The following is a 27,121-nucleotide window of genomic DNA, read 5'->3' on the forward strand; positions in this document are numbered from 1 at the left end:
GTAGGTAGGTGACCAGAACTGCACATAATACTCCAAATTCAGCCTCACCAATGTCTTGTACAACTACAACATAACATCCCAACTCCTGTACTCAATCCTCTGATTTATGAAGGACAATATGCCAAAAGCTCTCTTTACGACCCTATCGACCTGTGACATCACTTTCAAGGATCTATGGATCTGTGTTCCCAGGTCCCCTTGTTTCTACCGCACACCTCAGAGCCCTACCATTCACTGTGCAAGCCTTACTCTGGTTTGTCCTCCCAATGTGCGACACCTCACACTTGTCTGCATTAAATTCCATCTGCCATTCTTCAGCCCATTTTCCTAGCTGGTCAAGATCACGCTACAAGCTTTGATAGCCTTCCTTGCTGACTACTACGTCCCCAATCTTGGTGTCATCTGCAAATTTGCTGATCCAGTTTACCACATTATCATCTAAATCATTAATATAGATGATAGATAACAACGGACCCAAAACTGATCCCTGCGGTGCGCTACTAGTCACAGGCCTCCAGTCAGAGAGACAACCATCTACTACCACTCTCTGGCTTCTCCCACTAGGCCAATGTTGAATCCAATTGGCTACTTCATCCTGAATGCTAAGTAACTTAACTTTCTGGACCAGCCTCCCATGCCTAGCTAAAGTCCATGTAGACAACGTCCACAGCCTTTCCCTGATATGCGCCACCACCTTTTCTTTTCCAGGGCCTCAATATCCCTCGATAACCAAGGTTCCCTAAACCTGTTAGCCTTGCCCTTTATTCTAACAGGAACATACAGATTCTGTACTTTCAGCATTTCACTTTTGAAAGCCTCCCACTTACCAAGCATCTCTTTGCTGGAAAACACCCTATCACAATCCACACCTGCCAGATCCCTTCTGATGCCATCAAAATTGGCCTTATTTCAATTTAGAATCTCAACCAGAGGACCAGTCCTATCCGCCTTCATAATTATCTTGAAATATGGCATCACCAACAAGTGGTAAACTTGGGCTATCATCTAGAGTCAAACTAAACTGAGCAACATGCATTGAATCAGAATGTAATGGATTCATTTTTTACAATGTGATAAGAAAAAAAATGTTGCTTCAGATCATTTCTGGGATTCAAAATGGAGAGAGTTTGACCAAGCGTTTAAACACTGATCCAGTGATTGAAGGGTAAAGGCAGGGGTTATATACTCCACTTAAAATTATCAGCACTGCAGTTGGATTGTTCACCTTTAATGTTAAATCACTACTGGGCCATGAGGCAACTTCAAAATAAGCAAAGTAATCTGATAACATTCTGAAAGAGGGCGCATGGAAATCAATGCCTTCAAGAACACTAACCTCCACGTAGACAACCTTGAATTGGTGACAGAACAGAACACAATTCAGATCATTGACTGCACAGTGTAGCCACTCAGCAATATTGATGTACTTTTGGTTCTGTATTGTTATTTATCTTGATGGATTACAGGACATGCTGCCCCTATTATTGATATCTTGACTGACGTTAAGATTGGGCAATTTAGATGTGCTCAGGGTATATTAGAAAGGGAGGCAATTTATCTCCTCTTCAATATCCAAATGCCGTACCTATTCAATTGAGAGAAGAACAAAATAATAGAGCTTCACAGGAGAATCACATAACATTTTCTAGATGTGAAACCAACTGTTTCCTGCAACAGCTCGAAGTTCAGAAGAAAATTAGGATCTGAATCGTTGCATTTATTATGCTTGGATCAGGTGTTGGATATCGTACTGCACAAGCTGGATCTGGTCTAGATTTGAAAGCACAGAAATCAAACATGCCAATTACACTCTGGCAACATTTGATTAGACTTTTATCAGTAAACAATTTTGTTTTAAACTTAAAGATGACTTTGCTTCCAGATAAAGATTCAAGAGGAAGGTTCGATAGGTTACTATTTGAAAAGCAGTTTTCTGTTGCTTTCATTGATGCAAGGTGGGGAACCATCCCATTGGCTTGGTGGAGGTGAGGACACAAGACGCAGCAGCTGGGGAGGTAGCATATGACCTTAAAAAGGTTTTTGTTTTTAAAGACTGGGGATAGTCAACAGGTGAAGAGAAGAAATCCTGGGCCAAATGAGTAGGCCCAAAACTAATCTGATATCGGGTGCCTGTCTGACCTCATATGATTGGCTGCTCACTCACAGGGGTATAACTTCCACTATTGCTGGCTATCCTCAGCTCCTGGCCAACCAGCCATCTTTATGCATTCAGGTCAGTGAGAAACATCAGCCCATACCATGTGAGGTGATGCATTTTGGAAAGTCAAACCAGCATAGGACTTGTACTATGAATGGTAGGGCACTAGGGAGTGTAATGGAACAGAGGGACCTAGGAATACAAATGCATAGTTCATTGAAAGCAGCGTCACAGGTGGACAGGATAGTGATAAAGGCATTTAGCATGCTGGCCTTCATCAGTCAGGGCACTGAGTATAGGAGTTGGGATATTAGGTTGCAGTTGTACAAGTCGTTGCTGGGGCACTTGGAGTACTGTGTACAGTTTTGGTCTCCCTGTTATAGGAAAGACGTGGTTAAACTAGAAAGAATGCAGAAAAGATTTACGAGGATGTTGCCAGGACTAGAGGGCCTGAGTTATAGGGAGAGGTTGGTCAGTCTAGGTCTTCATTCCTTGGAGTGTAGGAGAATGAGGGGTGATCTTACAGAGGTTTATAGAACCACGAGGGGCAAAGATAAGGTGGATGGTAGCAGTCTTCTCCCCAGGGTAGAAGAGTCCAAAACTAGGGGGCATATATTTGGGGTGAGAGAGGAAAGATTTAAAAGGGACTTGTGGGGCAAATTTTTCCCACGCAGAGGGTGGCAAGTATATGGAACGAGCTGCCAGAGGAAGTGGTTAAGGCAGGTATAATTTGAGAAACACTTGGATGGGCACATGGAAGGGTGGGGCTTAGAGGAATATAGGCTGAACACAGGAAATTGGGACTAGATCGGTGGACAGCACGGTTGGCATGGACTCAGTGGGCCGAAGGGCCTGTAACAATTCTGCATTGCTCTATCACTCTATACTATTACCCAATCTGATTGGTTAGCAGGGTTCAGCAGGAGACTGGCTAGTTTTAAGATGAGATATCTTTATTAGTCACAGGTACATTGAAACACACAGTGAAATGCATCTTTTGTGTAGAACGTTCTGGCGCCAACATAGACTGCCCACAACTTCCTAACCCATACATCTTTGGAATGTGGGAGGAAACTGGAGCACCCGGAGGAAACCCACGCAGACACAGGGAGAACATACAAACTCTTTACAGACAGTGGTGGGAATTGAACCCAGGTCGCTGGCGCTGTAATAGCATTACAGTAACTGCTACACTACTGTGCCTGCTCTATCCCGCTCTATGCGCTGTCATTGGCTGATGCTGTAGTCTTGGCTGTCTTGGAGGTCAAAGGTTACACTTTCCAGTCTGGATTCTATTTTCCTCAGGGTAACTATTCTAGCAGAAGAGCCAATTGTCACCCAAGCTGTCAGCGATTAGTCTGAACAATCCCCACCCCCCCAATATATTTGATCATTATTTCCTAGTTTCTGCCTTTGTGGCTTTTGTTAATAATCTATATCTGTATCTCTCAGAAGCAAACATTAAGATTTCTCACCAGCCCATCCCACATTAACCACTGTGGTTAAACTTACTGAGATGCCGATGTACACAGCAGTTTTCTTGCCAAATCTGGTCAGAAACCATTGCCAGAAAGGGATGGTCAATGTTGCAGAAAGCTGAAAAAGAGTGAAGTTGTTTCTTAATGCATCACAAGACAGGATATGTGGATTTTGAAATTGCTGGTGAATCATTAGTGCACAGCATAATGCTGTTTGTAAAATAACCCTCCAGCCTTTAAATGACTGATTTAGGATAAAAGGAAAGTGCCCGTGTGGTTGCAGAAATGGTAATGAATCGAGTACAGCCTCTAATGTGCTGAGAGCACTATTCTTACATTAATTTCAAAAGTGGAATGGCTCTCTCTGAATAGAGGAAGAGCTCTATCATTTCCATTTTTGACCAAATTATCATTGGGAAAACAAAGTAACAGGATGAATAAATGTAATACGTCAGTTCTGGCTTTTGAAAATGTCACTCTCCAATCAGGTTCTTGATTGTGTTTATGGCAATACTTAACCTTCTATTTAATATGAACCTGTCACATGCTGCCAAATGTACAACATAACCTCCAGTCAAACTGTTCATGTATTTATGGGAGTAACCATAACTGGATTATTTAAACTATCCTTTGGATCTTTAGAAAAGATTGTACCAATACTAAATTGCAATAAACCTATCCACAAAAAGTAGAGGTCTCAATAGTATTAATATGGCTTTGTATAAAAAAAACTTCATTTTCTCTTCTGCCTATGAGTTCTGAGTTCTGGTGATCATTTGACAGGCAAAACTTCAATAGAATGAGTTCACTACAATTCTATCCTTTTTCCCATGACCACCGTCTTTACACCATCTCTTAGCAAGGATCACTGCCAGAATCCCATTCCTTAGTTTCAATGAAATGCTTTTAACAGGAACAAACCTGCAGTATTCAAAAGGAGGCACAACCTCCTCCCCACCAGTCTCCCAATCCTCCCATCAACCCACAACAATCTAGTGCTGACAGTTACATTGTGGGTTTAACCAAATGTACACTTATCTGCAAAAGGCCCTTTGAAAAATAGTTTTCATTCCAAAAGCATTGCATATGAACTGACCCATTATAAAACCACTGCTTCTGAGCAATGATAATGAAGATCAGAATACTGGAGGAGGACTAAAAAGGAAGTTCTCCAACTCTGCTCCCAAAGAGCTAACACACAAGTGTTCATGCACTCCAGACACAAGCTACCTCTGACTCAGTGTCCCTTACCCTGAATTTGAATGATTGCTGGGGACCTTTATTCAACTTTGAATTCCATCAGGCACATTTGAAACTTTTATTTTTACTGAATAAAGTCTCACTCAATGGGGTTTGTATAACAGAATACATATGCATCTCTCTATATCACGCTGCCTGGGAAACAGCAGAACAAAGACATTACTGTTCAGCTCAAGAACACCCACACACTCTCCACTATCTGCTAAGTACAGATGCTTGTAGTTACAACTGAAAGGAATGGGTTTTGCCAATGCAAAGTTGTTGAGTACCATAAGACTATAATGAACATGTCTAGAAATTACAGAAATTTGCTTAGCTCTGTAGGTTAAAAAAAACTAATGAAGCAATACTTTGTGTCCATGCATTTTCTCTGCTGTTCAAGCAATACTGATGCTGTACCTAGCAGCTGCATTTAATAAAAAAAAACACTCAATAAAGCACCACTTGTGTGTTCATCTTCTGTTGAGCAGTTTCTTCTCTTACTGACCATAGAAAAACCTGTGCATCACCCCTGGAGTAATTCACATCAACAGCAGGGGACTACTAAAGCAGACTCTGGCTCCCCTTGAGAGTTTCTCATGTAGCCATTCATGGCCCTTTTACCATTTTGAATTTTCTGATCTCACATCCTGCTCTTGCTCACAGAACATTGCCTGCACCCAGCTTCCTCTGAATTGCAGGACTTGCCTCCAAAGGAGTCAATGCTGGCCATATGTTCCCTATACCTTGTTCCAGTGCTTTGATGACCTTTTGTCTGGAGGTTTCGGAAGGAGGCATTTTTCTCTCTCATGCAGAAGACTCACCACCTCAACAAAAGCTGATGGTAACACAGTAAACCTAGGGCCAGTTCAGGGAAGAAGAGGGACTGATACTTAAAGTCTTTTCAAACAACATTGCTGCAGTCATATCCAAGGGACAGTTTCCACTTTATACAATGACTTTGATAGGCATTTCCTTCCAGTGCATGTCACTCTTCTGAAAAATATTTTCTTAAAATTTACTTACTTTATGGGCAAGAATCAGAATAAATCTGATTCACTTCCCTAATTGCCCTAGAGGTGGTGGTGGTGAGCCACTTTCCTGAAGCACTACAGTCCTGGCGAAGGTAGTTACAGTGCCATGGGGTTGGGATTTAGACACAGTGATGAAGGAGTATCAGTGATGCATTTCCAAGTGGGGATAGTGCGTGAGCTTGGAAGAGAACCTGCACGCATGGTGGTGTCCCTGAAACCCGGGCTCTTCTTGTGGTAGAGATCACGGGTGGAGAAGTTCAGTTAGAGTAAACTAGCAGTGCAGTTTGTAGATGGTGCACTGGTGGTGAAGGGAGTGAATGTTCAGGATGGAAGATGGGCTGCCAATGAACCTTACCATCTATGTATCTTCTCTCACCACCAATCTGTAACCTTCCTCATCATCATCCTTAATTAAAACTAAGGCAGAGCTTTATCCAAGAACCATTTCCCGATTTTCCTCACTTCCAGTATTTGCTTCTCAATTGGTTTAATTATGACAGGTGATAATGAGGAATCCTATTGATGAAGCAGGACTAACCTATGAGGGTCCTTAACTTTGCTGAGGGATTAATATCTATACAATGTAACAATAGACTCACCTAAGCCCAATGTCAAAATGATTATCTTTTCATTTCACTCCGGTTCCAGCTAAGACATAATTTAGTTACCTTGCTATTTTCATTGACCACAAGCACAGTGGAATGGTCACCATTTATATTATGCTGAGGTGAGTGAAAGTTCTCAGAATTAAGAGGTTTGATGTTGGATACAACTTAAGCACATTTCTGATGTGACTGCACTTTTGAAATGGTTTCTATTAAAACAATTTGCTTATGGGATTTATGCATTGTAGTGGTTAACTGCTTAAATGACATTACCCTTTGTTTTTTTTCCCTCCTGTACATAAGTGTAGTCTGCAACTCTTACCATGACAACCAGCAGGATATTTTGGAAGTCATTTGGAAATCCCAGAGTGTAGGAACAGTACAGTGCGTAATTCCCTTCCAGCAACTAAAAGAAGAACATTTTTGTTTTAAAAAAAACCTGAAACAAATCATGAATGTATAACAAAACAAGGGTTTGAAACTACCACTCTTAAGCAGTATATTCCTTTGAGGGGGATCAAATATTGGCAGAAGCTATAAATTAAAATTTCCCACTTTCCCTTCCTCATCTTAACACTCGACCATAATTTACCAGGAAAATCCTACTGCAACAATTTATAGATGCGTCTGCTTCTCATGCAGTTTTTGAGAGGATCTACCTGGTACCTGCTCATTTGAACTTAGAGTTACTGCAATCACAGATTAATTAAAAGTGAACACCCGAGAATGGCCCTAATATATCTATATGTAAAAGTTGGTGGTTTTTATGATGAGTACTTACAGTTTCTTAATATTCCACGTTCTACCACATTAGCACAAATAGCATGTCATTTTAGTCACTAATCCATCTCCAACTTCCAATCTCTGAGGTTCTGGAAATAATTATCGCAACAGTCGAAACTGGACCATATCACTCCTAAAACTCTGAATTGCTTAAATTGTGTTTCCACATCTCTGTAAGCGTTTCTACAAGTGACAGGCTGTGTGACTGTGGGGTATCACACCGTATCCTCTGACCAGTTCTCTCTCTCTCTCTCTCTCGTTTGCTCTCGTCCCCAGTATCTCAGTCCTACCAGACTCCTGGTCTGAAGCTTTAAGACAATCTGCACAGAATGACATTCAGAAAGATTTTTTGAGAACATTTCATTCAAAAATAATATTTGTACCATAAAAGCTAATGAGGTAAATAGGAAGCCAATGATCAGCTTCACATAAGGTCCATGGCTCATAACAAGTTTCAATCCTTTCCAGAAGGAGAATGGTTTCTGTGCCTTTCTATTGTGTGGATCTAGATACAAAAACAAAACAAAAATCAAGATGAAGTTAAAATCAACTTGAGTGAGCTATGCTCCTATTTATTCAAGCCCCACTGCAACTATACTTTTTTTACTTCAATGTTCCAGAGGCTCCATAGTTTTGCTTGAACTCTTTTCTTAGGTTTGGGTTCCTCATTAAAGTGGGTTGTTCCTTTGTCCATGTCACCTTCAACTCAGTGTTAATTATTTGACAAATCTTCAGAAATGAAGACAGTGGGAACATCTTCCATGGTATTAGATGTGCAACCAAGTATTCACTGCAAGAGCCTTAGTTAGATCTTTCCATTTTAGATGAGTGCGCTCATAATGCAATAAAAGCAAGTTCTTGTATATTGAGTGCTCACAATACACAATTCCATTCAAGGTGCATCTTTTTCACCAATCACCATGAACTTCTTAAAAAAAAGCAAAGCACTCCTGGTAATTTTTAGATCCCCTTGACCACATGTTCTTTAAGGAACAAGAAAGATGGCCAGAGTGTGGTAGAGTATGTTAACATTGATGGCAGGAAGCGTGGCAACTATAATGTTCATCAACTTACTGCTGAGTTATGATGCCCAGGTGGAAACAATCTTTCTGCTGATCAGCTCCCAAAGCAAACAGGAGAAATGGAACTCAGCAAAAAAAAAGATGCAGATTAGTCTTTGGTTTGTTTAGAAATGGAGGAAGTGGCAGAAACAAGCCTTTGGATACATTAAAAAAAAATCTGCTTTCCAGCTTCCACATTTTGAATAATAATCATGTTGCAGAATAGCTGCAATTATTCACCAATGAAATTTTTCCATGAAAATAATTAATTACAAGTTAGTGTTCTGATGCAAATGTTTAAAGAGTACATAATTGCTTTGTGTGCCATTTTGAATAAAGGCATTAACCCATTACAAAATAGCCCCCAGAATACTTTGGAACATGTTAAATATTTGATGTGAAAAGTTCTCATTATAATTTCTATCCTAATGCAAATCACTTGCATATTTATTCTCATAGAAAGTATTGCCTCAGGTCTACGAAACTACTCTACAATATTGACAGAATCCTCTTGGGACAGAAAAGGGGATTTAAGTTATGTAGAGAAAATGGTATGACATTTTGGAATCCTATAGTTAAAATAACATTAGGATTTTTTTCCAGAGTAAAGTCTTATTTCTTTTATATTGAATGGTTATGGAAATTGGCTGCTTGTTTCATCATCTTTCCTTATCCCTGGCAGAATGCTTTGTTTATCCAAACAATGGCTGGGAGGCAATGAGATCATTCACTTCATTGTAGGTAGGTCTGCCAATAATGTGCTTTGCATAAATGGATGTAATCTGACCCAGCTATGACATGCAGTGGAAATCTTATCTAGTTATTTCCCAGTCATCTCTCAATGCCCTTAACTGACTAAAGCTTGCCAAACATGCCGTCCTGAAGCCGATGCCTCTTACTTGCCCTGCTACCTATCCTGTACTTACTGTCCTGCTGCCTTATATTTGATGCTTTTATATTCAGCATGGACACAAAGGAAGTGGAACTATTTCATTACTGGTTTAGTCCTGTCTCAACAACCAAGGCAAGATCAGTCATGAATGTGGAGCAATAACATCACATTTTTGTTTTAGATAGAAATAACAATAGTGTATACAGTAACAGTGCAGCACCCATAACCTTCACTGACCATGATTAACACATTATTTGACTTGGTCTTTCTTCATTAAATGTACTTAATCAATATAAGATAAGATAAGATTTTTTTATTAGTCACATGTACGTTGAACACACAGTAAAATACATCTTTTGCGCAGAGTGTTCTGGGGGCAGTCCACAAGTGTCATTACGCTTCCGGCGCCAACATAGCATGCCCACAACTTCCTAATCTGTACATCTTTGGAATGTGGGAGGAAACCGGAGCATCCAGAGGAAACCCACACAGACACGGGGAGAATGTACAAACTCCTTACAGACAGTGGCCGGAATTGAACCCAGGTCCTGGCGCTGTAAAGCATTACGCTAACTGCTAAAGGTGTTCCTGGAGCTGATCACAGCAATTACTTTCTCGGACCAAAATACACCATGGATACAAATTCAGGAACTGCCAAGTTGCCCCAAATGAATCACAGTATGGGTCCACAGGTTCTATTGTGGGTCCCCATGTTTTGCCAATATCACTGATCTGGATCAGACCCCATTTAGCAATTCTAACCACATCACCTGCTGCTTGGTCAAGTGGAAGGTAGCAGCTGCAAAAGGAGAAACAAAAAGCTTTGAAGAGTTTGGATATGAACACATTATAGGACAGGAAAACAGCCTTAGGTTTTCTCCACCCCATTAGCTCAGAAAATTGGCTTACTGGAAGAAATGTTGACAGGATCACATCCAATGCCATCCATTTTGTTGTTTATTTTGAGATAAAGAAGGGAATTGCCCTCAAGTTTAATACACATCCCAGAAAATCCCAGACTTTGCAGTGGATACCAAACTAGGCTGCACAAGGCCCAATGAACCCACTGCATTTTCTCATTCTCCTTCATAAGTGGCTCTGAAAGCCAAAGGAGTCAAGTTTTGCCTGCTTGTTTGATCATTTGTGCAAGAGAGTGTTACATTTTTAAACAAACAGTTACCTTGCAATTTCCCTTGAAAGCCCAGTCTGTTGACCAATTGAGAACAAAAGAATTAAAGAGAGCCGTGGAAGAGAAATGTTTTATGCCACCTTGATCAAATACTGCTCAAATATCAGGAGGTGAACAGTCTGTGTTCAGTTTGGGAGGAAATGGAACTCCAGGAACCTTACCAAAGAATTCAAAAGGACCGTCTCATCCAGTCACATGTCCAGAAATCAAAGTTACTGAATGCAGACTACCAAGGTCCCATTTTCAACCTTGTGGAATGCAACGTCATAAATGCCATTGCACAGGCTTGGATTGATTCTTGAAGTAAAAAAGGGAATAGCAGGTGATTGGGAATGAATACAATCTCTTTCAAAGTTTTAGCATGGACATGATGGGCTGCTTGGCCCCATTCAGGACTGCATCATTCGCCTTCATAAGGCAACAGCTGAAATCAGAACACTCCAATTGCCTTATTGAGAGAGGTAGTTTGGCAATTATGTCTGACCAATCTTAACTTTTAATCATAGTGAAAACTATTTCACCACAGGCTGAACAAAGCTGGGTTGCAAAACAGGTTATCATTGAAAATAATCCAAATCTTTTTACTTTAACACGTCAGCCTCTAACTACAGTGGAGACACAAGAGACTGCAGTTACTGGAATGCCCTCTATCCCTTCTCTCTCCTCCTGATCCTCCCAGTTCCTTCCACACCCACCCAAGCCCCCAATCACCCCGTTTCTTTCCCCTTCTTCACCCCCTCCATCTGTCCATCACCCACACACTCCTCCCACTGGGTCCCCTCCCTCCCTCCACTGTTCCCATCTGCCCAACCCACCTCCCTTATTTGGTTCCACGCTCCACCTTCCTTTCCTATCAGATTCCCTCATCTGTGGCCCTTTGTTGCCCACAGCTATCGCCTCCCAGCCTCTGTCGCTACTTCCGCTCTTCCCTCCTCCATCTGCCTATCACTCACTGAGTTCCTCCAGCAGTTCATTTGTTGTTGTGACTCCATTGGGCATTTTCACTCCTTAAAATAAAGTAGGAGCACTACCAGACACAGAGTGAAAACTAGCAGTAATGGCTCCCTGGCTCCAATGAACTGAACTCAAAATTCATCCTGAGTCATAGAAGTTTACAGCAAAGGAGGCATATAGCAGACTATGTCTATGTCAGGTTAAAACCTCAATGTTTATCATCCCTATAACTCCTCTAGCCATTCATTCCAAACCTCAGTGAAAGATCACCAACCAGACATGTTAATGCTGCACAGATGTAGCCTGCTTCACTGAGTACTTACGGCATTTTTTTTGTTTTATTCCTGCATATGCAGCTGCTAGTTTTATCTTCTACCACAAGAGATCTCTGAAGCAGCATTTGCACATCTTTAATCATGTGCTACTGACTTATACAAACATGCCATGGAGATCTCAGAACACAATTTTTAACTAATTCTTGATTATGGTTGGACGGTGGTTAGCAGAGTGGTTGGCAGTGGATGGAGCTGCACATTGGAACACAAATACATAACAGAAGGGAGTTGCTTGATGAATGAAGGTGGAAGGGTGGTGGAGAGGAGAGAGAGATTAAGGGGTGGGGAATGGAGAAGCAAAAAGAAAAATTACACTAACAAAGAAAGTCAGAATGGAATGAGTGAAAGGATGAGAGAAAGAAAGCAAAAATGAGCCTTTGAATGATATTTGAGCCTACTGCCTATTCCTGGAAGCCTACCACAATGAAAAAAAATAGCTGAATTACAAATCTATAAATACTTCACTAGTATACATCAATATAAGAAACAGTGACAGATCAGGGAAGAAATAGCTTGCAGCTGTGCAGTGCCTTTAACAACCTCAGGCCATTGCAAACACCTTACAGTCAATAAAGTACTTTTGAAATGTAGTTGGTGTTGTGAGGTAGGAAACGCCAATTTCAAGCTGCCCATGGTGAGACTCCACACCGATTAACATAGCCATGACCAGATACGCCTTAACTATGAATAGAGTAAATATTGGTCTGGAGATCTGGGATAATTACACTGCTCTTTTTAAATTTGCATGTGGGGCCCTCATTTGTCTATGAGAACAAGCAGGGCCTCAGTCTAATGTGTCATCTGAAAATAGCACCACCAACAGTGTATCACTCCACAGCAGCACACTGGAAAGTCTGTCCAGAGCTTTGCGTGGAATTCTCTGCTGGGGATCTGGTTCGGAGGGGCTGGGGCATGCAACAAAAATTGGCGGCAGCGGATTGGGAAGGTGAAGCAGAGACTGGAACTGTGGGAATGGTGCTTCCTATTGATAACTGGGAAGAACCTGGTCGTAAGGTGTGAGGCGCTCTCAGGGCTGCTGTACTTGGTGCAGGTGTGGCCTGTTCTTCACTCGTCTGGCTCGGGAATCACCCGTGTCGTCTTCTGGTTCATCTGGGGATCCAAGATGGAGTGGGTCTGACGAGCCACCATGCACAAGTCCCTGGACAATGCGGGTAAAGGTGTCCCCAATGTCACCCTCCTCCTGATGACCACCTTCGTCTGTGGCTGCATCAGGCTGTGTGTGGAACCCAAGTACGTGGGCACCAAGTGTCACTACGTACCAAGGTTCTACCTGTCCCTGCTGTTGCGATGGGTAGGCCTGGCCCCATGGCCACATGGCGTCCCAGTCAGCTGGATGCTGCCATGCTACCTGTCCTTCGTGGAAAAGTTCTTCCAGACCAATACCTTTGACCACAAGTCCATCAGGCAGTGGTCAACATGAAACATACTGCAGGCACTGCAGGAGAAGGACTCAATGGATACTGTGGGGTGGTTCCCTGAGCAGACTGTCCAGACCATCTGGCAGAATGTCTCATCGCCAGAACTCACCAACAAGCACCAAGACCTCGCTTGGCTGGCAGTGAGAGGGGCCCTACCAGTCAGATCCTTCCTGTATGGTTGGAAACTCACTCCCAGCGCGCGCTGCCCCCGGGAGGACTGCGCTGGGGACGAGATGGTCGCCCACCTCTTTGCGGGCTGTAGGTTTGCGAGGAGGGTGTGGCGAAAGATGCAAGGGTCCATGTCACGGTTCATCCCCAGTAGCAGCGTAACAGACGATTGATTCTCTGATCTATGGGCTGTTCCCGGGGACACACACACAGATGGACATCAACTGCTGCTGGAAGGTCATCAACTCGGTGAAAGACGCTCTTTGGTCTGCCGGAAACTTGTTGGTCTTCCAGCACTGCGAGATGCCTGTAGAGGAATGCTGCCGGCTGGCACATTCCAGGCTGCAGGAGTACGTGCTGAGGGACGCACTGAAGCTGGGCGCAGCCAACGCAAAGGCTCGGTGGGGAAGGACTACAGTTTAGGGTTTCTTCTGCCACTGGAGAGGGAGGGGCAGGGACAGGCGAAAAAGCCCCTAAATATTGTAAATACGGGACCGGGTAGCTTCCAGGGAGCCACACGTGTGGCATCAGTGCTGTTTTCTATATAAAAAGGTAACACTAATGAATGATCTGTACAAGAATGTAAAGGTTTGCACTGTTTTGTAATTGTATATAGTTTGTCTTTTATTATGAATAAAGTTTACTTTGTATATAAAAAAATTCTCTGCAGAGGCACCTAAATCCACAACTGTTTATGGAATGTAAAGTTCTTGTTGCTGAACGTAGTGGAATTTCACTTTGACATACAATTGCAAAAATCTATTTTTTTTTGTTTGAATATAGTGACTGTATTAGGTTTATTATTTATAAACAGGCAACAATTACCCTCTTTTTCCTGGACTCCAGTGAACAAAATGATGGTGCATAGAACGTACACACCACCGATCACTCCAGCTGCCATCATGTATGCACTTTTCTGTTGAAGAGAAAATGTGTACAGACCAATCATGGAATTCCAGAAAGGTAATATAAATACAATTCAAATTCCTGCTTTTTACATATAGAAATCTGAAACACAATGGCATCAATTTTAACTTAACTTTAGATCTTTAAAAACAGAAGCCATGAGTACATACCAATTGAGCGATGGAAGTGTTAGAGTTGTACTGAGTGCTGTTGATGTCAATTGTAAATATTGAGTTGTTAATATTTTTCTGAATGCATGGAGAATCTGCTCCACCAACAATCTGGCCTTGTATTGCTGTTCCCAAGACTGTTCCCAGCACCTCCACAGTCATACCTGCAACACAAGGTAGAACAATCACTAATTTCACAGGACGACCCTCCCTCCGCTTCACCCTGCCATTTTGAACAGAAGATGTGATTGGCCATAAACTCCCAATTCTCAAGGGTCGCCTATCCCCAATGTCCCATGAAAGATCCGGAATTATATTCTAGCCTTAGGGGTAACCGTATTACAAAAAACACAGGAAAATTAAGCGGTAGCACTGAAACTGGAATTATTTCCATATTCCAAAAGCAGAGGAAATGAAAGCGCTTATCAGAACAATCCAGATTTCAAAATAATTGGACCACATCCTGATAGATACTGCAAGTCTTTAATTTTTCTATTCTTATTTTTTCCGTTAAATTCATTGGTTTTCTTCGGTTATTGATGAAAAATGCAATCTGGCAGACCACTCCAAGTGATTAAGGACTGTATCCCTATTATTAAAGAAAAACTACAGGAGTCGTTACACTACAGAGTGTATTCTACAGGCCACGGACTGTAAAAAGGCATTTTGAATAGATCTGCAGGAAGATTACTGAGAAATGCAAGAACTATAGTGCAGTGATAATGGAGGACTTTAACGATCTTAAAATAAACTGTTAAGGACAAATATGTTCTGGAATATTTTATTGAACTGGATATTTCCTGCTGAATGAGGAAGATGGCATTACGTACAGTGGACCCCCACATTACAGCAGTTTGGGTAATGGAAATTTGTCCTTATGAAATTCAGAAATCACTACCAAAAATTTTGAGATATGGAATAAAAATTCGCTCTAACAGAATTTACGCGAGAAAAAAATAACTAAACACAAATTTTGCCAATTTTTATTACTGAAAATCATGGTATGAATAGTTTTCTAGGAATGCAACCCCCCTGTAACGTGAAGGTGTACTTGTACTAGTGAATGACTCAAGTGGAACAAGGATCAATGGGGAAGATTTAAAGAGAGTATTGTACAAATGTTTAGAAAATGAGAAGGATAATCTTAAAATATCATTTAGAAATTGAGAAGGATAAACTTTAATGTTTTAATTAGCCCTCTGATTAAAATTACAAAGGGGGGGGCAGGGGAAAAGGAGCAATCCCTAATCAATTGGGAAAGGGGGTGGGGAATGGATAATTGAATCAAAAACTGGAACTAAATTATGGATGGGCTTTCAACTGAAAGTGGTTTGAGTGCAGTTCATGAGGGGGAAAGGAATGGTAACAGTGGAAATGATCCTGGCTGGCAAAGTAAAATGAAGTAGAAGCATGAGAGAGGTCAGGTTTATAATACTACATGTGGGACTGAGGTAGAACAATGAGAAAGGACAGGGAAAAAGGTAAAGGAGGTACAAGGGGAAAAGTATGAGATTAAACACACCTAATGTAAAAAAGCCAAAAGCATGTATCAGCATGTGAAGTGTAAGTGTATGGAGAGAGGAAGGGAGGCAGCCGATTAGGAGACAGACATGGAGACTGAGAGCAATGCAGTGGTTTCAAATGAGTAGCTTGCATATGTCTTTACTGAGATAGGAGATGGTGTCAAAGTCGCAGTAAAAGAGGTGGCAGTCAAGATACCATATAGGACAAAAATTGAGAGAAAAGTCTTGGAACACAGACAAATATGTACTTAAGGTAGATAAGTTACCCTAACTACATTGCTGAAGGATGCAAGGGTAAAGATTGTGAAAATCCTGAAAATATAATTTTCCATTAATTATACAGAACACTTATTAATATCACATTTCACACACTTGTGCAAAACTGATGCAAGAATCAATTAGCAAATGCACATCAGTCAGTCTAAACCTGGTGGAAGGATAGCTGTTAGAAGCAACAATCAGAGATAAAATTAGTCATGTGGATATTTGTGCATCGTTAAGAGGCATGAATTGGTTAATGGCAAATCATGTTAACTAACATGATTCAGATTTTTTGAGACAGCAAATGGATCAATGAGGGCAATTTTCAAAAACAAATAAAGGGGGTTGATGAACTGCCACATAATTTGCTACAAAATCAAAGTGACAGTGGTAAGTATAGAAGAAATTGGCCTGGGTACAAGAAACAGTAGTAGTGAATGCTTATTTCTGGTCAGAGATGGGTATGCAATTGTGCTCTACAGAGATTGGTACCAGGATGTTTTGCTTCCCTTGATATATACTGATGACTTGAACAAGAGAATAAAGGGCACAGTTTCAAAACCTGCAGATAGCTCAAAAACCAGAGGGCATTCAATGAACAGTGTAAGAGGATGCATTTTGGTCAGAAAAGCAAAAAGGGACAACACAATCTAAAGGACGAAATTCTAAAGACGGCGCAGGAACTAAGATGTCTGGAGATACAAGTCTTTGAAAGTAACAGGACAGGCTGAAAAAGTGGTTAATAATACAAATGGGAATTTGAAGTTGATATAAGAAGGTTATATCAAGGAAGTACAACTAGTTTGGCCACAATTGATCTTCTGTATCCATTACGAAGAATGTGAAGGCTGTGGAGAGGGTACAGAAAAGATTTACTATGATGGCTCCAGGGATGATGGTACCTGGACAAACTGATGATGCTTTTTTTCCATAGAATAGAGACCAAGAGGAAACTTGAAAGAAATCATTCGAAATCATTAGTCAATAGTAAATAAGGGCAAGCTGTTCATATTGGTGGGAATGTCAAGCGATTGTTGAAAGAAGCATAAAAAAGACAGGTATTCCTTCACTCATGTGGCAGGTGTGCTGATCTGGAACATACTGTACAAAAGGGAAGTAGAAGTAGGTTAAGATGGTGTCTCTCAAAAAGGAATTAGAAACAATATTCAGTGAAAGTGCTAGGGGCTAAATGGATTCTCTTACTAAAAGACAGAATGGATTCAATGGGCCAAATTCCTACCTTCTATGCTGTAATGATTCAATGATTCCTAACTTGCCTGTTGGGTATTAATAGCTGCAGTTAAAAACAAATGCTCCAATGAATTGGACTCCTGTTAGAAAAACTAACATCAACATCAAAAACCCACTGGAAAAGTTTACTCACGATAGGCAGTTGCAGAATCCCTTTCCCTCTGGTCCGTGCTTATGAACATTGTTAGTGCAGAATAGGGAACATGGAAGCACTAGGAAAAAAAATTGAGTAATTTATTTACAAACAGAAGCTTTATGTACAAATGGTGATTTTTCTTTCTTTCTTTTTCAATCTTTTTATTAGTTTTCAAATTAATACAGATTACTATATCAATGTTATACATGTAATACAAAGAGATCAGGAGAACAATCATGACATGGCTAATCATAAAGAACAATAAAGTATAAAAAAATCTGTAGATCCAATGATCTGTTAGTGAATGAAGATAACATAAAAGAAAAAGATTTATTCTAAAATATAAAAGAAAGAAAAAAAATCCCCAAAACAATAAGAAAAATTATAAACAATATATCAAACCAAACTAAGCTAAAGAAAAAAAATTCAAAAACAGAACAAAAAAACTGGACTAAAATTTCTCAATAGAAACAGAGCAATATTATGTCGTCAACTCCGTTCCCCTAAATTGAAAGGTTATTATAAGGGGATCTATATCATGTGAAAATATTGAATAAGTGGACTCCAAACTTCCTCAAATTTAAGCGAAGGATCAACAGTACCACTCCTAATTTTTTCCAAGTTTAAACATGATATAGTTTGAGAGAACCATTGAAAAGTAGTAGGGGGTATTGGATCCTTCCATTTAAGCAAAATGGATCGTTTGGCCATTAATGTAACAAAGACAATCATAGGGTTAGCGGAAGCAGATAGATGGCCAGATTCTATCCTTGGTAAACCAAAAATTGCAGTGAAATGGTGATTTTTATAATTGGAATTTTGCAGCATCTACAACCCAAGAGAGGAAAGTACAAACTAAAGTGACAGAAAAAAAAAGAGAACCATGTCATGGTAAAACAAGCTTATAACAGGCAAAAGTACTTCAGAGAACATTAATTTACAGTATTTGCAAAAGATCGCATAACCCAAGCTGAGGTATTGGTCTGTGAGAAGCAATCAGGGGAATCAAAAGAGACTTGAACAACGCTGATTAAATATTAAGAATTAATAGATGAGAACTTGCTCCATGCAAGATATACTGCACTACATTTCAAGATTCTGCTGGGGCTACACCCCGTTGGCCTTTCTCATTGGGGTGAGTGTCCATACTCATGAACAACACATTTAGTATACAGTACAGAGGGATTGATATGATGGAAACTGAAAGCTGCTGAGCTGGTTCCAGCCATCGGTGGAGCACTATATTAAATACCAAACTGAGAACTCACGTGAAGTATCTATTCCATGTCTGAAAGGGGTTGGGGGATAAAGATGAACAAAATTATTGAGAGCTGGGACAGGCACTAACTAACAGGCACTAACCAAAGATGTTGCCATTAAATCACTGATGGGAAGTTCCTGTAAATTAAACCAACGCGGCTAACCCACGTAAACAGATCCATTTCTGGAGAAGACGGTCTAATAGGCTTCTTCACCATCTGGACCTTGTTGCTTTCTCACACTGGAATAATAGGAAACATTATTCACACAGTAGAAGCATTGAATCTCATGTTTTCCCATAAAAATAGGTGTAGTTTTCCCAAAAGTTGCACGGCAGTAACCAAAAGATAATATATGGTCAGCCAAGTCAAGCAGGTGGGAAAAGCAGGTTTATAGACATATCTATGTCACGAAGTATGATGCAGCAGGTACTGAGTTTTCAGAACCAGACTGGTATTCCTGGCATTAGCTGTGGGATAACTCTGAAGCTAAATGCTGGCTTAGAGTGGATCAGTTTCAGCTACATAAATGCTGAATGTGAAGCCCTAAAAATGGCATCAACCACCCTGCCTGCCACCCTCTCCCCCTTACTCCCCTAAATAACAGACATCACTATGTACTGAGTGACCTTTATGGATGAAAGCCGAGATACTTCCAGCAGCATGCTCTGCAGTTTAAAAAAAAACCTTATCCCCGGCCCAGTATCAAAGGAACTGGAATAATATTCAAATGAAATTTTTGTCCCATGTGTCACTGAATCACTGGGTAATAGCAGCCTCCCTTGTTAAGTACTTACTGTCTGTAGTGCTTGAAATAAGCAGTAGAAGATCAAGTACCAAAAGATCTTTCCAATCTCTGATAGATTTCCATCTGGCACATACCATAGGAGAAAGTAAGAGGCTACTGCAAATGGTGTAGAGCAAACATCCTGGAAAATAAGAACAGGAAAAAACAACTTAATTTTGTTTTAAAGTACAACTTAATATTCTTCCTGTTCTATTGAACAAATATTTCCTATTGCTGGCCCAAGTTCTGAGTGGTACTTTTACAATGGATTGTGCAAAACAGCCATATTGCCCTCCTTGACTGTTGTAACTCTCTGTAACAATAGTCCAGGAGGGCTTCATAGGTCAAGAGTACACTCGGAATTTATTCAAGTCAGTCTTGAGGCTGGCTGGGCATCTAAATTTCTGTGAAAGGTATCACACCCCGAGCAACAAACAAATGCCGATTATAAAGCAATTGAAAAAGACATTTTTATCTCACTTTTTGTTACTATTTCCAGGTAGCACATTTCCACGCTGACAGATCTATTAAAGTGAATACAAGTTCAGACATTGTTAAAGGTGTCGGCAGTTACAACATATCCTGTGGGCAATAATGTTCTATATTAAAATCTAAATGCAGGCGAGGTACCAAAAGAACGTCAATTAAAAAGGAATTCAATTCAAGGCTAAGAATTGAAATATTTGAGATTTGCACTTTGCCAGGATTTATATTTGCAAATCTTTCTGCCTCCCCATTCCAAAATGTTTCTACCCATTCACTTCCTCCTCCCCAAGGCAGATCTGAGCTACCTTGCTCAAGTTACCAAATGTCACCGAACATTTCATCCACAAATAGGGTTACCTGTAGCTGAAGCCTGAAGTCCCACACCACCAGGTTTAAGAACAGCTATTTCCCTTCAACTATTCAGTTCTTGAACCAACCTGTACAACCCTAATCACCATCTCAGTATAGCAAACCTATGACTACTTTGCACTACAATGGAATTTTGTTTTGATCTAATTGTGTTCTTTCTTGTAAAAATTGTGCATAATTTATGTTTATCTTGTGAATGTTGTGTATCTGCATCACGGCTTGGTATGGCAACTGCTCTGCCCAAGACTACAAGAAACTGCAGTGAGTAGTGGACACAGCCCAGTGCATCACGGAAACCAGCCTCCCCTCCATGGATTCTGTCCTTAGCTCTCGCTGCCTTGGCGAAGCAGCCAGCATAATCAAAGACCCCACCCATTCGGGTCAATCTCTCTTCTCTCCTCTTCCATCAGGTAGAAGATACAGGAGCCTGAGGGCACATATCACCAGACTTAAGGACAGCTTCTACCCACCGTGATAAGACTATTGAACGGTTCGCTTATACAATGAGATGGCCTCTGACCTCACGATCTACCTTGTTGTGACCTTGTACCTTATTGTGCTGCACTTTCTCTGTAGCTGTGACACTTTACTCTGCACTGTTATTGTTTTTACCTGTACTACCTCAATGCACTCTGTACTAACCCAATGTAACTGCACTGTGTAATGAATTGACCTGTACGATCAGTATGCAAGTCAAGTTTTTCACTGTATCTCAGTACAAGTGACAATAATAAACCAATACCAATATGTGCCTGTGATGTGGCTGCAAGTAAGCTTTTCATTGCACATGTGCATACATGTACTTGTGCATATGACAATAAACTCAACTTTGACTGTACCAGTTCCCAACTGAATGCCAAATGCTCGGCTTTTGAGCAGGGACGAAGAGATCAGTTACAGCATAACCAGTGGCCCAGCTAACCCAGCAACAGGTAACCCAGTGAGCTAATTTTCCACTGAGCAAGACTCATGGCCTTGATTGTCATGCCTAATCCAGTGCTAAGTCGGGTTAATGTTTTTTTTTAACCTAATAGACCATAGCAAGATCTTCAATTATTACTCAGATTGTTGTTCAGCCGGGATACAAGGAGGTGGAAACACTATCTAAAATACAATAATGGAATTTCAAGCAGTCAAAAACGTGGATCATTTTGTTTTACAGCGTGGTAACAGGCCCTTCTGGCCCAATGAGTCCGCACCGCCCATTTTAAACCCCCAAATTAACCTACCCGTACGTCTTTAGAATGTGGGAGGAAACCGGAGCACCCGGAGGAAACCCATGCAGACACTGGAGAACGCACAAACTCCTTACAGACAGCAACGGGAATCGAACCCCGATCACTGACGCTGTATCATGATACAAAGCCTGACAACTGAGGGTTTAGAAAATGAACTAATTTCTCTAGAATCCCCACTCCCTTCTGATCAGCTCATCTAGATCTACAAAACATTCTGCATGGTGCTAGAACAGAAACCTGGAGTTGACCACATGCCACGTCTTGGTGGATTGTTACTTTGGAATCCAATGCATTCCAAAGTTGAAGAGCGCAGCATTGTTCCCACTCCTGTCCTAACAAAGAGCTTCTGTGTTTTAAACATTCTGCATCATCCTGTGATTCTAAAGACTTGGAGGCACCTGAGAAAATTAATTCTGAAAGCAAGCATCAGATCCAAAAAAGCAGTTTTACTGGTAAATTTTATCTCAGCCATCGTATAACAAATGGATTTGAAACTTGCCAAGTTGACATCACTATTATGACACAGAAATCTGACTGGATCCATGTACAGAGCTATAGTGGTCAGCAGTAGTTCCTCCACACGCTGCACTGTTGCAGCCTCCTCCAGGTTAATCAGTAGAAATCTGAGGACTTGAACCAAGTACGAACTGTCCCATTCTGAGAAAAACATTACCCTCGTTAAAGTGTAACTGAGATTTAAGTGATGCATGAAGCCATGTCACCTGATCCTGAATGAGATTAACGTTGGTAAAAACCACATCTCAGTTTGCTCAGTCCACATAAGCAGCTTTCTTCCAGGCAACGTCACTTTGCCACGAATACTGATCCACCCCAGGATACCGATTTCAATAACATAAGACAGGACCTGGCTAAAATAGGCTTGGGGCATCTGCTTGTGGCTCAAACATCATCCAAAATGAGGGAGTCTTTAAAAAGAGTGCATGGTCAGGGCCATCATGTTCCCGTAAGGTTGAAAGGCAAGGATGGCAGCATTGGGGAACCCCAAATGACAATGGATGGTGAGGGTTTGATGAAGGAATAAAAAAAAAGGAAGTTTATGGCAGGTACAGGTGACAGAAAACAGGAGATCCTTAAGGAGTATAGAGAGTGTAGGAGAAATGAGTGATTAGCAAGTTTGAAAATGACATGGAAACCAATGGTTTTGTTGATAGGAGGGTTGTTTAAGACTCCAACAGTATATAGATCAGCTGAAGAGTTGGGTGGAGCAATGGCAGATGGAATTTAATCCTGACAAACACGAGGTGATGCATTTTGACAGGTCAAATAAGGGTAGGACATACACAGTAAATGGTAGGGCCCTAGGGTGTGTTGATGAATAGAGTGACCTTGGGTTACTTGACCATAGGTCCCTGAAAGTGGAGCATAGGTAGATAGGATGGTGAAGAAGGCATATAGGTTGCTTGGCTCCATCACCCGTGGCATGGAATACAAGAGCAGGGATATCATGTTACAGCTTTATAAAACATTGGATTAGGCCACATCTGGAGTACTGTGTACAGTTCTGCTCACCACATGATAGGTAGGATGTGATTATGCTGGAGATTCACCAGGGATGTTACCTGGATTGGAGCACTTCATTTATAAGAAGAGATTGGATTGGCTGGGTTTGTTGGCTCCTTGAAGTGGAGGTGGCTGAGAGCCAACCTGAGTGAGGTACACAAAAGTATGAAGGTGATAGATAGGGCATATAGTAAGCTCCAGAGACCCAGGTTCAATCTTGACATAGGATGTCATCTATGTGAAGTTTGCACCTTCTCCCTGTGACCATGTGTTTCCTCTGGTATTCCGGTTTCCTCCCATATCCCAAAGACATGCTGATGGGTGGGTTAATTAGCCATTGTAAATTGCTTCAAGTGTGCTGGTGAATGATATGAATGATATAATCCGAAGGGAGATGACAGAATGTGGGAAGAATAAAAATGGGATTAATATAGAATTAGTTTAAATGGGTAGCTGATGGTCAGCTCAGACTTGGGGGAGCTGAAGGGTCTGTTTCTATGACTCTATGACAGAGTGGAACGTCAAGTGGTGGTCACTTCATGCATTAGCTATCCTTGTCCTTCCAGCTGATGGAGGTTGCAGGATTACTGGGTGTTGTCAAAGAAGATGTGGCAAAACGTTGCACTAGTTGGAGATGGCACCCCTTGCAAACATGGTGCACTAACGGTGGGAGTGGATGCAAGCCAATTAAGTGGGCTGCTTTGTCCTGGATGGTTGTTGGAATTGCACTCATTCAGGGCGGTTGAGTGTATTCCATTATACTTCTTGGGTCACATGGATGGAAAGTCTGATCATTAATTGATCACTGATTGCGGTCTGTTTGTTACAAAGTCAAGGATCCAGTTACAGAGGGAGGTGTTGAGTCCTAGGTCTCGGAGTTTGGTGACAAGCTTGCTTGGGATTATTGTATTGAAGGTAGAGCTGTAGTCAATAACCAATAGTCTAATGTAGGTGTTTTTACCATCCAGATGCTCCAGAGCTGAGTGTAGGGCTAGGGAGATGGCAATACCTCCGACACGATTATTCTCAAAACTGGTGCCCCACAAGGCTGCATCCTCAGCCCTCTACTCTACTCCCTAACCACTCATGACTGTGTGGCCAGATTCTGCTCTAACTCCATCTACAAGTTTGCAGATGATACCACCATTGTAGGCCGTATCTCAAACAGCAATGAAGCAGAGTACAAGAAGGACATAGAGAGCTTAGTGGAATGGTGTCATGACAACAACCTTTCCCTCAATGTCAACAAAACAAAAGAACTGGCCATTGACTTCAGGAAAGGGGGCAGTGTACATGCACCTGTCTACATCAATGGTGCTGAGGTCAAGAGGGTTGAGAGCTTCAAGTTCCTGGGAGTGAACATCACCAACAGCCTGTCCTGGTCAAATCACGTAGAAGCCACGGTCAAGAAAGCTCATCAGCGCCTCTACTTCCTCAGGAGGCTAAGAGTCCCCTTTGACTCTCACCAACTTTTACCGATGCACCACAGAAAGCATTCTATCTGGATGTATCATGGCTTGGTATGGCAGATGCTCTGCCCAGGACCTCAAAAAAACTGCAGCGAGTTGTGGACACAGCTCAGCACATCACGGACACCAGCCTCCTCTCCTTGGACTCTGTCTTTACCTCTCATTGTCTTGGTGTAGCAACCAGCATAATCAAAGACCCCACCCACCCAGGACATTCTCTCTTCTCTCCTCTTCCATGGGGTAGAAGATACAGGAGCCTGAGGGCACGTACCACCAGACTTAAGGACAGCTTCTACCCCTCTGTGATAAGACTATTGAACGGTTCCCTTATACAATGAGATGGACTATGGCTTCACGACCTACCTTGTTGTGACCTTACACCTTATTGCACTGCACTTTCTCTGTAGCTGTGACACTTTACTCTGTACTGTTATTGTTTTTATCTGTTCTACATCAGTGCAACCTGTACTAACTCAATGTAACTGCACTGTGTAATGAATTGACCTGTACGATCGGTATGCAAGACAAGTTTTTCACTGTACCTCGGTACAAGTGACAATAATAAACCAATACCAATGCCGAGTTCAAAAGCATTGCAGTTGTTTTTGTGGCGGTGAGTATGAAAATAAGTCACCATGCAATAAGAAAAAATACATACACATTTTTTTTCTTGCTACCAGTGATAGACAGTAAGGGGTTTACCGTTACAAGTCTTGCACAAAGCCTTGCAAATTAGATCCACCTTCGGCTCACTATAAATGACACAGTCATGGGTAGTAATGAGGCAACAAAATTTGGATTCTTTAAAGCTGCCTATTTTTATATTCCAGAATGTGCACAATGAGGGAAATTTTAGTTTCACCTAATCAAGAAACTGACACCAGTGGGTAAGGTGCCGGTTTTGCAGTCTATTTCACATTACATTCCATTAACCTCAAGGGTGAGTAAAATCAGACAGGGTATAAAATCAGAGTTCCATCTGACCCAATCCAGCAATATCCAAGGGTTGGCTATATGTGGCACTTTTTTTTAAATTGTTAAACTGAAAGGAGTTATTTGAAGCACAGAGGCTAATGAGCTAACCTGAAGTAAACAGCATTTCACAATGCAACTTAAATGTGTGGTGTTCCAAAACAGGCATCTTTGAAAGAGAATCATTGGTCCGGAGCAACCATTTCTTCTTCAGTATTTTGTGGAATGCCAAGACTAGAGATGGATTCTGTGTCTTATAATTATCATAATAAAGAGATGTCCAGCCTTTTATTTGCATCATAAAAATAAAATTCATTCTATTCCAAATTGCAGAAAAAATAAGACATTGCAAACGGTAGAAAACAGAATATGCACTAGTGTTTGGAAAGAAAGACTTAACAGTATGGTTGCAGATCTTTTAGGAACTGGAAGTGGGTTCTCCCAAGGGATCGGGCATTCGTGGGAAAGGCATTAGAGCAACAATGACTAAATGGGAAGTACTTCTGAGAATGTTCATCTCTGAGGCAATGAAAATACATTAAAATAGAACACAGCAAGATAACCAAGACAGTGTAAAATAAGTAAAAAATGTCAGGAAGGATGATGTAAGCAAATGCAACTTTTGAAAGAACTGCACAAATATGGAGGGAAAAATTTGAAAGGTCGGTGGGGAAGGGCAAAGGGGTGGGGGAATTTTTTCCTGAAGAGGTCTGATGATCCGAGTGCTCTCTTTCTGCACTGCATTATTCTAAAATATCTTATAGATACAAGAAAATGTTGGAAACCTCCAGTAGGTCCAACAGTACCTTAAAAAGACAGGGAAACATCCCATTTGCAGACTGGATTTTCCAGGATAAATTAATTTGTTCATTCTATCACAACCTTGCCTTACTTCTACCCTTCCCTAGACACCTATCCTAAGCACTCAAAGATACAATTCCTACTGATGTGCCTCTTCCTAAGCTCTTATCCCTGGTATCAAATTCTGTCCTTTGTGAGAAAGTGATTTACATTTACTTCCTTCAGGTGGTAAAGCAAAAAAATTAAGTGCTACACCAGAAAACTTTAAAAGCACACAGTGAGTTGCTAGACTCTGGAATGCACTGCCTGAGAGAGTGGTGGAAGCAGATTCAATGGTGAGATTCAAAATGAAATTGGATACTTACTCGAAGGGAAATGGCTGAGGAAAGATTAGGGGTGTATGACTATAAAATAGTTTTACTAATGAGTCATCACCAGCTTCCTTTGTAAATCGGCCAGTGATTCTTGGGCATTGTTCTGCTCATAAGTATGTGCAAGTCTTGTGTGTGAGGGAAATCAAAGGTGACTGCTTTGCTGAAGAACTCTGCTTCTCTTGATAATGTGGAGATGATACTAGAAATGTGTGGAAGGAGAGTTGATGAGCGTTGATGCTGTGGGTGTGCGCTCTGTCAATACA

At 41.2% G+C, this 27,121-nt stretch overlaps 1 protein-coding gene across 1 annotated transcript in view; it reads right to left on the minus strand.

Annotated features, from left to right (window-relative positions):
* mfsd2ab (MFSD2 lysolipid transporter A, lysophospholipid b) overlaps positions 1-27,121 on the minus strand; it is a 56,029-nt gene that overhangs the window by 7,215 nt on the left and 21,693 nt on the right. The window contains 7 exon segments of the mRNA XM_052036112.1: positions 3,671-3,754; positions 6,837-6,920; positions 7,681-7,802; positions 14,161-14,251; positions 14,412-14,575; positions 17,580-17,658; positions 19,639-19,770. Of these exon segments, the coding sequence (XP_051892072.1) occupies positions 3,671-3,754; positions 6,837-6,920; positions 7,681-7,802; positions 14,161-14,251; positions 14,412-14,575; positions 17,580-17,658; positions 19,639-19,770 (756 nt within the window).

This window comes from Pristis pectinata, chromosome 22 (genome assembly GCF_009764475.1).
Source record: "Pristis pectinata isolate sPriPec2 chromosome 22, sPriPec2.1.pri, whole genome shotgun sequence".
In the NCBI taxonomy this organism is placed as follows: domain Eukaryota; kingdom Metazoa; phylum Chordata; class Chondrichthyes; order Rhinopristiformes; family Pristidae; genus Pristis; species Pristis pectinata.